General features: G+C 36.1%; 1 protein-coding gene across 1 annotated transcript in view; it reads left to right on the forward strand.

Annotated features, from left to right (window-relative positions):
- The window catches only part of Smp_168580 (hypothetical protein), a gene marked incomplete at its 5' end in the record, with an annotated part of 24,999 nt that extends 13,126 nt beyond the window's left edge, over positions 1-11,873 (forward strand). The window contains 4 exons of the mRNA XM_018795387.1: positions 613-1,217; positions 7,204-7,697; positions 8,581-9,437; positions 11,590-11,873. Coding sequence (XP_018646969.1) covers positions 613-1,217; positions 7,204-7,697; positions 8,581-9,437; positions 11,590-11,624 — 1,991 coding nt within the window. The 3' untranslated portion in view covers positions 11,625-11,873. The remainder of the gene's footprint in view (positions 1-612; positions 1,218-7,203; positions 7,698-8,580; positions 9,438-11,589) is intronic.
- Between the last annotated feature and the right edge of the window lie 2,750 nt (positions 11,874-14,623).

A 14,623-nucleotide genomic window follows, 5' to 3' on the forward strand; every position in this document is an offset into this window, starting at 1 on the left:
GTCAAAATTCAGAATTCCGTTTTCATTATTTTCATGAAATAATAATTTTTATCCGACGTTTTCAATTTTTCCTGTTTTTTCCCCACTTATAAAAATAAAACTAATTATATACTACTTAATTTAGTAGTTCCAGTCAATTCATTCGTCAATTCAATACTTTTGGCAAACGATCATTTTACATTTTTAAGAAAAATGAGCAACAAGTTGAATCCTAGTAATTTATTTTAACGTGTTTATTAAACAAAGATTCGTTTACCTAGCTTCAACGTACACTCTAAGTTTGAGGATTATCGATCCCATCCAGTTAATCAAATCGAGGTCGGTTGAGCAGAATTCATACCTGTCTGTGACTTATTGATTGAAAGTTGAACACCTTAATTACTGAGGTAGTTTTTCTGACAGTAAAGGATGAACTGCTAATATAGTCTTACCTGAGTAAATCTACCGTCATATAACACCCATTCAGTCTGTTTTTGCCGTCTTGTATTAATAAATGGAATGAATATCTTCAGATACATGACACCTAGTGATAATTAGTCGTCTTTATTAAGAAATATCTGTTGTTGTGATCATGTTAATCAGTTTTCTCCATTGAATTTTGCTACCACCTAGATACAACAAAAACCTTAACAGCTTCTGATGGGACTTCCATTTACAAAGATCTAATTCGGTCATCTGAGGAGTTTACTTCGTGTTCACCGCCGATTAACTTGAGTTCAATAAATAATTCAATGTATTCCTCGTCATCTACATCTAACGGAAGAGTTGTAGCCACAACATCAAGTTCCGACTTTCGTTTCGGTGCTGAGAAATGCTTGAAAACAATATCAGACTTTTGCCCCTTATTTCCAAAGCGTCATAGTTCCGGTTCTTCTCCAATTTCCACACCACCTTCTGAAGAAAGCAGTTCTGACTCCACTGCACTAAAAGCATCTTCACCGGAATATTGGACTCCAAAAGGTGCATCACGTTATGTTCGTGGAATGTACACACCATACCAATCTCACGGTCAAACATTTCGTCCTGTTGTTAATGATTCTCGAGAATCTCAAATAAAAAACACTTCCTCTTCAAATCGATCATCTCAAACATCTCATTCGATGGTTGTATCACAGTCCAGTAGTATATCAAAGCGCAAATCTTACAATCAGTTCACCTTGGAGGATTTCCCTTCATTGTCAACTTTACGTTCCATGGTCAATGCAGAATCATCAAATGTTTCAACTAAACATAATAAAACGAATAATGAAAAATTCAATTCTTTTAATAATATCAATCATAGTTGTAACAATAGTAACGACAATAATAATACATGTACTCGTCAATTGTCAATCACATGCGCTACTATTCCCGCGTCCTCGTGTGAATCATCTAGTAGTGTACAAAATTCTCAATTGAATTTTGATAAACTTCCAGGTTAGTTAAATATTATAAAAACAAACAAACAAATAATAAATAGTACGTTTATTTATATAGATATAAGGCTATTTATAATTGATATTTGTTGATGTATTAAAAAACTGAAAAAGTATGTTCTCTACCTACTGGTTAGTTTATCCTGTTTTCCATTACTTTAAACATCTTAAAAGTATTTTCACAACACAAATTGAATATTTAATTTCATCATCTTAATAGCAGTAATGTATTGTATGAGTTTATATAGAGTCAGTCTTAGCCCACACTTTTATGCATGAGATGCTATCTGATAATGCTATTTGTTTGCTCAAATCAAGGTAGGCAGTTAAAGTAGGATTTGAACCAGAGACGTATAATTGTTGATAAGGGGTTAAGAGCTCTCACCATTACCAAACCACTGCTCTCATTTTATTACACTTATATTTTTCTCAGTCGTTCTATCTCCATCCATATGTTGAGGACTCTAGATCTCCAGAAACCTCTTGGTGGTAAACGTCTTATTTTTGGAAATTTCAATTTCTTGTTTTCGCTCCAAAAGCGCCAATTTTTACCCTCGAATTATATTTCCCACTTGGAAGGACCCTAAATGTCATTGGTTCGTTGCCTCTTTTAATATTCTGTTTTGTAACGCTTCACAAGGACCTTTTTATACTATATATATACTCTTGAGTTGTGTGCTTGGTTCATTCGTGCTTCTGACTGCTTGTGGAATATACTTTTCCCTCAGCGGAATCTGCTTTTCTCCCTCTACTTAGCGCGGCTGGGGCTCATTGGAATAGTTTAGCTTGTCTTTTTGTTACTACAGATCTTCGTGCGTGATATCGTAATCTGTTCAAGCATAACACCCTGCTACTAACTTTGTCTCTGTTTAGATTAGTTTTGAATCCCTTATCAATATTATCTGTCGGCCTCATATTTACTATAAGTTGTCCTTTAGACATTTATAATATATGAAAAATTGAATCACAGGTTCTTTTTTACGATTTGAGCATCATAATGCTGTCAATCTTTTAGTCATTCTCGTTTAGTTCTTGTCACAAGACACAAAGCATTACTCTATATATCCAGATAGATTGCAAGTTGAATAGTTTTTTAGCTGTCCTGTGTACACAAATAAGTTTTCGCTTTCCCATCACAATTCCATGTCTCCTTACTCTTTCAGTATATGCAAAATATAATCACTTTTCATCCATTGACAGTTCATAACTTTATGAATTTGCATCGAATTTGATAATTTGATGAGAGAGAAAGTACTGGTCTACTTTTAGCCATTTCTCTCTTCACACTACTTCCTTTTGCAATACTTCAATATGTTTATCGTTAAATGGCTAGACCATTCCAATAATCGAAGGTCTCGCGGTGAACTCACCAGTGTTGAACTACTAAATGTTAATATTTATCGAATGCAAAGAATTTCTAAGTCTCGTAAATAAACAGTAGTTTGTGGTGGAAATTATCTTGTATATGTAGGTGTCCCAACCGTTGCTGCTACCTTGACATGGTGGTCGGGCTTGCCTATCGTGATGAACCAATCGAGCTATACCGGCTGGAACAATCGTTCATCAAGGTCCTACCATACCAGACAGTTCGGTTGAAGAGCGGTAAGACTAAAAGCAGCAAACCCAAGGTCCGAAGGCGAAGGTGTACTGCCGACTGTATAGAGGTGTGACGGCAGTAAGGTGTTTCCTTCAGACAACCAGCATAACAGCGATACTGCCTTCCCACAAGGAGGGGTGGGATTAGAAAACGTCGGCCCTAAAAATGTACACCTCGCCTTATCCCACGGATATCCGTCTCCAGTTGTAAGGTCACTATGACCACCCTTGATCCAATTTCCTTTTCAGGTACCTCTAGAAGAACCCTTCCACGATGTGGGCAACCGGGAAGTGATAACCGCCCTCATACCTCCAACAGCACTCAAGATTACTGCATTCATAATCAATCTCCTTCAATTCCTATTATTACTCCTACATCGACTTTCAACTCTAAACTTCCTCCTCAAGTGTCACCATAGCCAACGATTCTAGCGCTCAGAACACTGTCCCAGGTCTATCGAAACATCGCTCCAAACTACACATTGCAGCCTTTAACGTACACACCCTATGTGAATTCGGCCAGCAGGCCTCCTTGGCTAAAACCCTAGAATCTCGTACCATTGATGTGTGCTGTGTCTCCGAAACACTCATAGAGGATCCTAGTGTGGTCATTCACTTGACCTCACCTCACCAAAACGGACAGCCAACAAGATACACCCTCCGTGTATCTGGCGACCCGATGGCTAGTTCTCGTGGACATAACACTTAGTACGAGAGCAAAACAAGCACTATTATAATGGGTCCCCGTTAACAGTCGCCTAGGTGCTGTTCGACTAAATGGCTCCGTAAGAACTCGGAGGGATAGGGGCACACGTCTTTGCGCATTTGTTTGCGCCTCCCTGGACGCATAAAAACCATACTAAGAAGACCCATTACAATTAAACTGAGTAACAAGAATGCCAAAAAAAGTTCTAGGATTAACTGAGTTCACATTTAGGCAGTTCTGAAAACGAGGCTGACCCAGCTGTTGTTTAGAAAGATATACAAAGTGCTGTGGAAACAGCGACAACATCTATTAGTAATTTAAACCAAAGGGTTACAAAAATCCATTAGATTTCTTCTAAGTCCATTTCACTGATGGATTCGCGTAAACTCATCCCATCAAGCTCTGAACACGATAAAGAGCGAAAGCAAATCAGATCTGGGTTAACCAAAAGTCTAAGGAATGAGCGTGTGCAGTGGTGGGCAACGAAAGCAAAAGAAATGGAAAAGGCAAAGGCTGTAGGCAACACCAGACAACTCTTCAGACTAATAAAAGAAACCGGAATTAATAAGTCAAATGTAAGTGAAACGATCTGGGAAAAAGACGGAACCCTTATCTGCTCTCAGCCCAGACGTTTAGAACGATGAGCGGAACAGTTTAACTGACCTTAAGCTATTCTACAGTTACCCACCAGTCTGAATGGAACATGAAGTAGGTCCCCCAACTCTAGTTGAAGTTCAAAAGGCTATAGCTAATCTAAAACGAGAAAGAGCAGCTGGGCCAGATGGATTGGCTCCAGAGGTCTTTAAATATGGTGGTCCAATTTTAGCGATTAGGTTGACTAATATTCTGGCTAAAATGTGGGAGTTGGACGTAATCCCACCCAACTGGTCACAATCACTGATTGTCCCAATATATAAGAAGGGGCCAAAATCATCCTGTGATAACCACAGAGGAATTAGTTTGACTAATATAGCATCTAAAATACTAGCCTCAACAATTATCAAGCGCCTAACTAAAACTTGTGAACTGCAAAAACGAGAAAATCAGGCTGACTTCAAACCTGGTCATGGCTTCATCGACCACATATACACTACTCGTCGGGCTTTAGAGCACAGACATGCTTATCGGCGTCCGACAATGATAGTTTTTCTTGACTTGAAAGCAGCATTTGACTCTGTAGACCGAGAGGTTCTGTGGCAGTGTCTGTCATTGAAAGGTGTACCTGAGAAGTACATAAACCTTGTGAAGGCTCTTTACTCGAATACTACCAGTCGAGTGAGAGCTTATGGAGAACTGTCATCTGATTTTACAACCTCAAGTGGTGTCCGTCAAGGTTGTCCACTATCCCCATTTTTGTTTAACTTCATTATAGACCTGTTGCTGGAAATAACACTCTCTTCGACTGAATTTTCAGGAATTGATCTCCTACTAGGGGGACCACTAAGCGACTTAGAATACGCAGATGACATAGTCATGTTTGGTGAAGACGCTGACAAAATGCAGAGTCTTCTGTTGGAACTCAGTAATAATGCCAGGATGTTTGGGATGCGTTTCTCCCCATCCAAATGTAAATTGTTACTCCAGGACTGGCCTGCGTCAACACCCGAACTAAGGATAGGGAGTGAAGTAGTCGAACGCGTCGACAACTTCACTTATCTTGGAAGTCTGATCAGCCCTAATGGGTTGGTGTCTGACGAAATCTCAGCACGGATTCAAAAAGCTCGTTTGGCTTTTGCCAACTTACGTCACCTACGGCGGATACGAGATATCCGTCTATCAATTAAGGGACGAGTATACTGCGCAGCAGTTCGCTCTGTTCTACTTTACGGCTGTGAAACATGGCCATTAAGAGTAGAAGATACTCGTAAGTTACTAGTATTTGACCACAGATGCCTTAGAAATATTGTTCGCATCTGCTGGGATCACTGGGTAAGTGATAGTGAGGTTAGACGCATGGTATTAGGGAATGATGGTAAATCAGTTGATGAGGTCATGAATCTTCATCGACTGAAATGGTTGGGCCACCTGTTACGTATGCCTGAACACCGATTACCACGACGCGCAATGCTGACTAGTATTGGGGATGGTTGGAAGAGAGTTAGGGGCGGCCAAACCAAAACATGGCATCAGTGCTTGAAGTCACTAACTTCTAGCCTGAGCCATGTTGGCAGATGCAGACTACCTGGTTGGGGTCCGCGTGACTATCGTAACCAATGGTTGGAGACTCTAGGTGACATGGCTCAGAATCGATCACAATGGCGTAGGTGTATACACTCTTTATCTTCCCTTAAACCTTGAGATTAAAACTATTTCATATCTGTCTTCCTTCCTGTACCATATCTTTATATACAACTTTTCGTTTATATATTACCACCAGTAAATTAACTACTATGAATCCGGTGATCATTTTGTTGTGCTAACGAGGTATGGCAACTTGGACCGATGCATAAATGTGCCTGGTCGTATGTTGTAGCTGACTGACTGACCAATATATAGGTGTATTGAGTGAACTATAGACCGGTTTAGCATTTTATTTTATTAGTGTTATTTATGTTCTGAAAATCTTGCGGATAGTGATCTGTTTGAAGTCCTTTTTACCAATGACATTTTATGTAAATTTTCTGTTTTTTTTTAAAATCGTTACATTTGGTTTATTTATGCCCTTCAGTTGTTTCTAACTACATGAAACATGGTGACAATGATAATACGGTAGTAAAATCAATCCCATGCAATTCAACTGATAATAATCAATTGGAACCAACTTTTTTCTCTTCCAATTCATCAAATTTTCTTCCGATTATGATAACAAATTCAACTACTTGTTCACATATATCTGTGTTATCACGTGCTATCACTAGTACTACTACCACTACTATATCTGTCTGTACTACTTGTACTGATACTACTAACAGTAATAATTTTGCCATCTCACCACATTATTGGACGTTACCTGAAGGTCCTATACCAATACTTCCTTCAGCATTATATTCACCATATCTTCTACCTACATCTACAATTTTAGAAAATTTCCAGTCTATGCAAAGACTACCTATGCTATATCAGTGGACAGTCCAACCGGCGGACACATCTAATAATAGTATTAGTTGTATTAACAATGTATGTGCATCTTTTATACCATATTTATCGCCCTGTGTTGGTATTTTCACTACAAACTCTGTGAATAGTAATAATAATAATAATAATAGTGATGATGATACACAATGTGCCAAAATGAATATTCCGGAGAGTAATACAATTTATCATTCCTCTCAAGAATCTGATAACGACGAACACGATAAGGATGATGATCATAAACAAAGTGATATCGAGAAGAAAGAGAAGAAAATGAAAGGACTAGAAAGTCCATTGCATTCTACCAGTATCACTGATGCCTTTATAAATATTAATAATAATAATAACAATATTGAGGTAACTACGAACATCACTCCTCCTGAAACTACAAGTTCTTCAATTTGTAATTCTCAGCTGGAACTACTCCAAAAAGACTTATTTCCACAATCATACATCCTATTGCCTTCATACCCTCCTACTCCCATCCCTGCTACTACCACTAACATTCTTCCATATTCAACTTCTAATATATATGTGAATACCTTAAATTCCTGCGGCATAGTTCAAAATTCACCAGTTTGCCAAGCAAGTACAACCATAACAACAACAATTTGTAATAATAATAGCGGTGGTGGTGGTATCGATTTGATTACTAATAGTAATAATTTGCCTACAAATCATCAACTGAATACAACTATGATGAAGCAACTGAATGATGAACGGAATTTACCAGATAATAAAAAGATAAAAGTGTCAAACGATACCAATATCTGCCCAATATCACATGAAAAAACGTTTAATAGTATCAACGCCACAGGGAATAGTACAACCTCACCTTCCTTTGTTACTACTGATACTACCATTTTAACGACGAATTTGAACATAAATCGTATCCATTCATCTAACCGGTCAGTTTTACTGTATACTTTTGTCAATTATTTACCTATACACGTTCAAAATTTATCTGTTCTGCTTTTTATCTTTACAAGAATTTTGTTCTCAATAATTATTAATCTTATCCAACTGTTATAGTTTCAGTTAAAATATACGATGCTGTCGGTAGAGAGCAAGTATATTGATATCAGGGCCTTCTCCAATTCGTTGGATAAGACCATACGTGCCCTGGCGTTGTCTATTGAAAAAGGATGTCGCTGAGATGTTTATTTATATCATAAAGACTACACAGACTCCCCAAACAAACGGAGGATGTATGATCACCTTTCTCTATCGTTCCAATTAATCAGTGGAGTTAAGCATGATTGTCATATTTCACATTTCCTCCTAAACGTTCCCTTCGATTACATTCTGGAAATAGCTGTGGTGGAATTAGATAATGAGAATGCAGATTTGTTACCTGGAAAAAGACTTTTCGGTCTTGAGTATGTGAATGATTTTATATTACTTTGCAGTGATACTCGAGCTATGCGAATCTCACTTAACCAGCTGGCAGTCAGTCACTTTAGGTGTGGTATGTACTTTGCAGCTTCCAAATGCAAGGTACTTCTACAATACTGGCAAGAGTTTTTTCTACACTCGCTCTTGATGATGAGTGGTTAAAAGTAGTCAAAAACTTCGTGTGTCATGGTAGTTGCGTGAATATTGGTTGCACCATAACAGATGAGATCAATCTACGTAAAGTGAGACCCAATGCTGGGCGGCTTATACCAATTTGGATTATCTTTGGAGTTATCCTGATGTTAGTCTAGGTGTGAAGGATAAGCAATACTAGTGTTCACTAACTGCTTTTTTTCAAGCTTTTGAAGCTCTTTTTTTACCTATCTTTATTTTTAGCCTAATACCTCACCAATCATATGGCTCTAATCGTATTGATATAATCAATACGGAAGAAACTCATAAAAATCCACCAGTAAATACTGCCGAGAATTGTGACTGTTCAGATTCTACCAACAGTAATAAACCTTATCCGTTATGGTCTACTAGTGAGACTGTTTGTAATCCTACCTGGCTCTATCCTCGATTTCCTGCTCGACCTGATTCTTCAAATGGTCTAACCTCCAGTACTTCCGGTTCCCAGCGTACTTATCCTACTCGTGGTTACTCACCTATGAATTTCAATAATTCCGTTCTACCACGTGGCTATAATCAACCTCCAATTGCCAGTTCATTTTATTATACACAACACCCTGGTTTACCATTAGTTCCAAATTCTGTATCCAGTCATTCACAGTTTATTGGTTCAGTCCCTAATCCAAATGTGCACTTCCAACAACCACATCCCTTGTACGGTTTAGTTCCTAGTGCATCTTCGACTTCCGGGGCATCACTAAATGGATACCCAGGAATTCCTATTGCTTCAAACTCATTTAAACCCAACATTTCTTCTGTAGGTCAGTCATCAGTAGCATCAGTTGATCCTATGCCAACAGCAGCCTTATTACAAAATGCTTTGATTCAAATACCAAACGTTCCTTTGCTACAGAACTTCGTGCTACATCCTCCTTTACATCCAACATATCCTCCTCTGATACCAAATTTACCAGCTAATTGTCCCAATAATCCTGCCATGACGATTTCTTCTTGGTCATCAATAAATGGACCTAGAATAGTCAGTTGTTACAATTGTGGTCAGCCAGGACATAAAGCTAATGTTTGTCCATCTAGATGGTCTAGTCAACAATTATCAGAAAGTAAGCAAAAATAACTCCTCCCTTAGTTGAATTGATAGAAATATCATTTCCTTTACGCACTCCTACTAAACTGATCCCGTGACTTTATTTTTATGTTGAAGAATTTTGATGTTTTTTTCAGAATGATTATTTTAATCTCATCATGTGTATGCTTCATAGCGCTCTAGACGTTCCTAATCGACAAGAAACGTTATTATCTGTTAAACATATCTCTTAATCGGATGTGGTAAGATGATCGTACAGTATAAACATATATAAATAATTGTCGGAACCGGAAACCTATTATCTAAAAGCAGAGTATTTTAAACAACAATCCTCCATTCTTCCAAATGATATCTTACGCCATGAACCACATTATTGATATTCATATTCGACACAACCTTAGTGGTTGTGACACTACTTTCAATCATTGATTCTCAGCTTTGATTCCTGTTCTATTGGCTTCGGCTTGGACAATCGAGTAGTATTATCAAGTATCCTTCATGCATAGAATACTTGTCGTATGATAAGTTTTCATTCGTTTTGTATGAATGTTAATTTTTAGTACATTTCCTGGTTGATTAGTTATTTATTGAATTTATTATTTTCTCACATTATCGATTAGTCTATATTTGTGTGTACTAGACTACAGTCCATAATAAGTTTTTGCGTGTGTGAAAACATTCATCGAATTAGAAAATCTAAAGAGAGAAAAAAAAGAAGCGATACACTTAACGTATCTATCGATTTGACCTTCTCTCTAATTTTTATATCGGTGTTTACTATCAAAATAAATAAATCAGACAAATTTTTTATTTTGTTTTAAAAAAAGTATCTGTTCATTAAGGTGATATATACAAACACTATGCTCTAAAGCCCAATTATTAAATCTATAACCCTTATAGTAGAAGTATGACTCGTCATAGTCTTGTATATACGAACCACATGGATATTTAGTTATGCTATTCATGTGAATATTTAACTTGTAAATCTTTTCATTCATCAATCTCTTGAGTTGAGTCTTTATTTTTAATATAATATCGTACCTTATTCCCGAATTATATTCTGCCTTTGTTTAGTTTCAGTTTTTTGATTGTTAGTATTATGATTCTAACTCTTTTCTATCGATGTGATGTTAATTTACCATCTCTTCAATGGTGTATAGAGTAGTACGGGGACATGTGGAAACTGACATATTTGTACCAGATACTAGTTCGTTTGCGTAAAATAATAATGTATGATGATATTTACATGTATAATAGTATTCTCCTAACTTACTATTTCCTTTAAAACAGTTGTTTATAACTTCATTTGACTGTTATACATAGATTGTTGCAGGAATAAAAGAGGCTATCAATAACAGCGTTGTATTTTGTAGTTTAATTTTAAAATCCATTTTAGCACAACACAACTCTTACAACTAATTAAATCATATACTGGCATTCTGTATTAAGTTCGATGAATAAGGGATTGCCAAAGTGTGATTTGTTTATGTGTTCTGTTTTAACGGTTATATCATGGAAAATTTCGTCATTATTTAAAAATTATTTATTTAAACACATAAATATTGGTACAAGGAAGCACCAGATACATATGCGCCGCACAAATCTCATTTGATTTGTGTGAGGGACGGGATACTGCTCAAGTGCCCAAACTGAAGCAGGTGGTTTTCACACAGGGCCACACCCGGAGTCTTTGACCTGAAGGTCTAGTCCACAAGGGAGTGGAGCGTCGTAAGGAGATGCAGTCCCATGGTAGCCGGTGACCAACGATTGATTCATACGCCATTTGTTCCATCAGGATCCTGGAGCCCACATGCACCATTGGTTTGGAATCAGGGTTTTCCAACTCCCCTAGGTGAAGTTTCCGTGTCCATCAACCCGATTAAATCGCCGGACATACACTTTTCGTCCTCTCAATTTCGTAAACAACACCCCCGTCACGAGGAGGCAGTGAGTAAGACTTCCCTAGCAGAGGCTATAAACGCGTGGCCGTGTGAGAGTATTTGGAGAGGGAGAGTGGACTTTCCCCACCCTCAGCCGTACCAGGGCATTCGGGAGTATTCAGAAATACTCTTTTTTAATCAATTCATGTGGTTATTGTACTTTCTCATATGAAATCATATCACTGATTGTTTGTTTTTTTCATTTCTCCTCCATGTCGGTGTGTTTAGGTGTTTTCTCGTTAAATTATGCTCCAAGAAAATAATATAAAATCATGAAATAGTAGTAATTATGAATTAAAACAACTCTGGAGAATCACAATCACCGCCGCATAAACTATACTGCTGACTGTGGGATATAATTGTGTTCATTTTTCATTCGAGAAACCTTTCATTCATTTATTTATTATTATTTTTTCCAATTTACAACTATAGACATCGTCAATACTAATTAACTAATTGCATCAATGTCCATAATTATGATTATTTCATTCTCTATGATTTTTTTCATAAACAAAAAAACAAAACAAACTCGCATAGTGAAAAAAAAGATGCTAATTATCCTCTTACCGAGACATGGATACACAAACATTGCCTCAACTCATATTGTTCTTCTAATTCAATGTCCAAGTGAATGGTAGAAAAAAAATTGTATTTTTTAAAAGAACCGGAAAATTTTTTTTACTATTGATTTTGACATGAGTTTACAGATACGTACCATCTTACAAACCTTGTATTTTAACTTTATGTATCTATGCATGTATGTGGTATGAGGTTGTGTATATCATACTTTTAAAGTAGTCAGTATACTGAATAAAACAATAAATCCAACATTTCTTCCTAGCATTGTTTTACATTTTATCCTGGATACTGAATTCCTTTTATTATAATATCTATCATATAGATTGTAGAAAATAACCCATTGCTTGATCCTAGACATATTATATATATATACAACACAATTGTTTGTTTTTTTATTAACCCCATTTACTTATTTGTATCCTAGCTTGTAAATATTTATATATTGTGTACATGTTATTCCCCCTGTTTAACTAAGAAAAAACTACACTTTTTTTGAATTAGTAGTATTTTGTTGACTGTTCCTTTTATTTTGTATTGTACACAAGTGATATATACATTTATATATACATATACACTAATTAGCTTCATTTTATTCAATACCTAAGAAAAAAATATGTTCTATATACAACTTAATTTACAAATATTTATGATAAACATGATTTGATAATTATCTAACGAATCGGGTCTCTGAATGTTTTCCACATTATGAATCACGGACGATATAACAAATTATATTTACATATTGGGGATTGTGATCCTGTTCCTTTTCTGTACTCTCTCTCTCTCACCCCTACTCAAAAACTACTTAAGCCAGGGAAAAAGATAAGTTAGCATGATTGAAGCGGAAGTGTGTGTGTTTCATTCTATGTGAGACCCATAGTCATCCCTTTTTTCAATTCTTGTTTTTATAGTCGATTATTATTATTACTCACTTAGCTTTGTGCCTACCTTACCTGTTTACCTAGATGTTTGTCTGTTTTGCGTCATCTTGCGCACATGACACCATATAACATCTCTTTTTTGGCTTAGATATATGCATTTTCTTACGTATACATATATGTTGTCTTCATTCTCATTATGCTATAGCAGACAAGAAGGTAGACATAATATGTATTCTGCTTCTATTCAGGTGATAATAATAGTGGTAATTAATTGTTACTATCTTGAGACAAACACTTGTTACTGTTATTGCCACTTCATTGTCTTTCTCCATATATGTGTCTTTATACTTGTGTGAATAAATCTTTACCCATTGAACCCCTACAATTTGTTTCTAATTATGCATGTTTGAGCCTGTGAAAAAGATAAACAAATAGACTAAAATGTCCACTTTACTTTCTACTCCTTATTCTCTATTTCAATAGCCAGTTATAATAATTTGTGTATGTATTTGCATATATATTTTTATTCTCAATTGTCTCTCTCTCTTTTGATTGTATTTGTAGGTAGTACAGTTTTTATTTTTTAAAAATTGTTAATAAATTTAAAAAAAAATAAATAGAAATCTCAATATTATATTTCGTTTAGTTTTTTCTTGCTGAAAGTATGCATGAGTCTATGATGTAAATTATTATGTTCTTTGAAAATGTACTGGTTTGAATTTACATTGTTCTGTTACTACTGCAGTACTAATAATGTCTTATTCAATAATGAGAGTACATTTGATTACGTTGCAAATGTAAAACTTTTTATCGGCTTTATAAGTAAGCAAATAATATATGGTGGACGGTGGCGCAATTCTGTGGATGGGTTGAAGTTACACATTACCATCGTTGGATGCTGGCTCAGTGGTCTAGAAGTTAAACGTCCGCATGTGTGACCGGAGGTCCTGGGTTCGAATCCCACGAATGGAATCATGGATGCGCACTACTGAGAAGTTCCATGCTAGGACGAGACGACCATCCAGTTCTTCCAGGTTTTCAGTGGTGGTCTAGCTTCGATTGACTCATGAATTCAACTAGTAAATTAATATACACTTGTCATAAAAATGTGCTGATAAAGTTCCATATTTTCATTCATCTGGATTTATATCACAAGTGATCTGGAGAACAGTGTTTATTGAGTTGAAAACCTCATTGAACTCAGTCTTCAAATCTTTAATTGTATAATTAACAAAAAATAGGGATAAAGCATTTTACTGTTTGAATTTTTGTTATTTTCTAATTAATCTTAACCCATTATAATAAGAAAACGATTATAAAATGGAACAAATTTATAAATGACGCTTTTAAACAAAAATCACCTATTCGATAGCTAACTTTAATATGAATATTCGAAGTCCTAACAAGTACGGGCGGGGTTCACTTATGTGATAAGTTCAACATATTTAACTTGTGTTTTCTTTGACTGTCGCAAGATATCAAGATTTGGATTATTATTCCGGGGATCAGACAATCACTGCTCATCCTTAACTTTAATTCATTTCAGAAATATTCTTTTCTTATGGACTGATTATCATCAGTAGGTTCACACTACAAACTACCAGGTCAGAAGTATAACCTTTAATTACTTACCTCTTGTTAAAAACAAACTATGTTGCCCCAGTTTAACCGTACAATCATTCATAAATGAATCCAGGGTTCATGACCCGAGTTAAAATATACATAGAGTCCTATCGATCATATAAGTTATTTTCTGGTTTTATACATGTATTTTCAGCTAATGAGCAGGAATTAGTGGTAAC

Source organism: Schistosoma mansoni, assembly GCF_000237925.1.
Source record: "Schistosoma mansoni, WGS project CABG00000000 data, supercontig 0179, strain Puerto Rico, whole genome shotgun sequence".
NCBI lineage: Eukaryota > Metazoa > Platyhelminthes > Trematoda > Strigeidida > Schistosomatidae > Schistosoma > Schistosoma mansoni.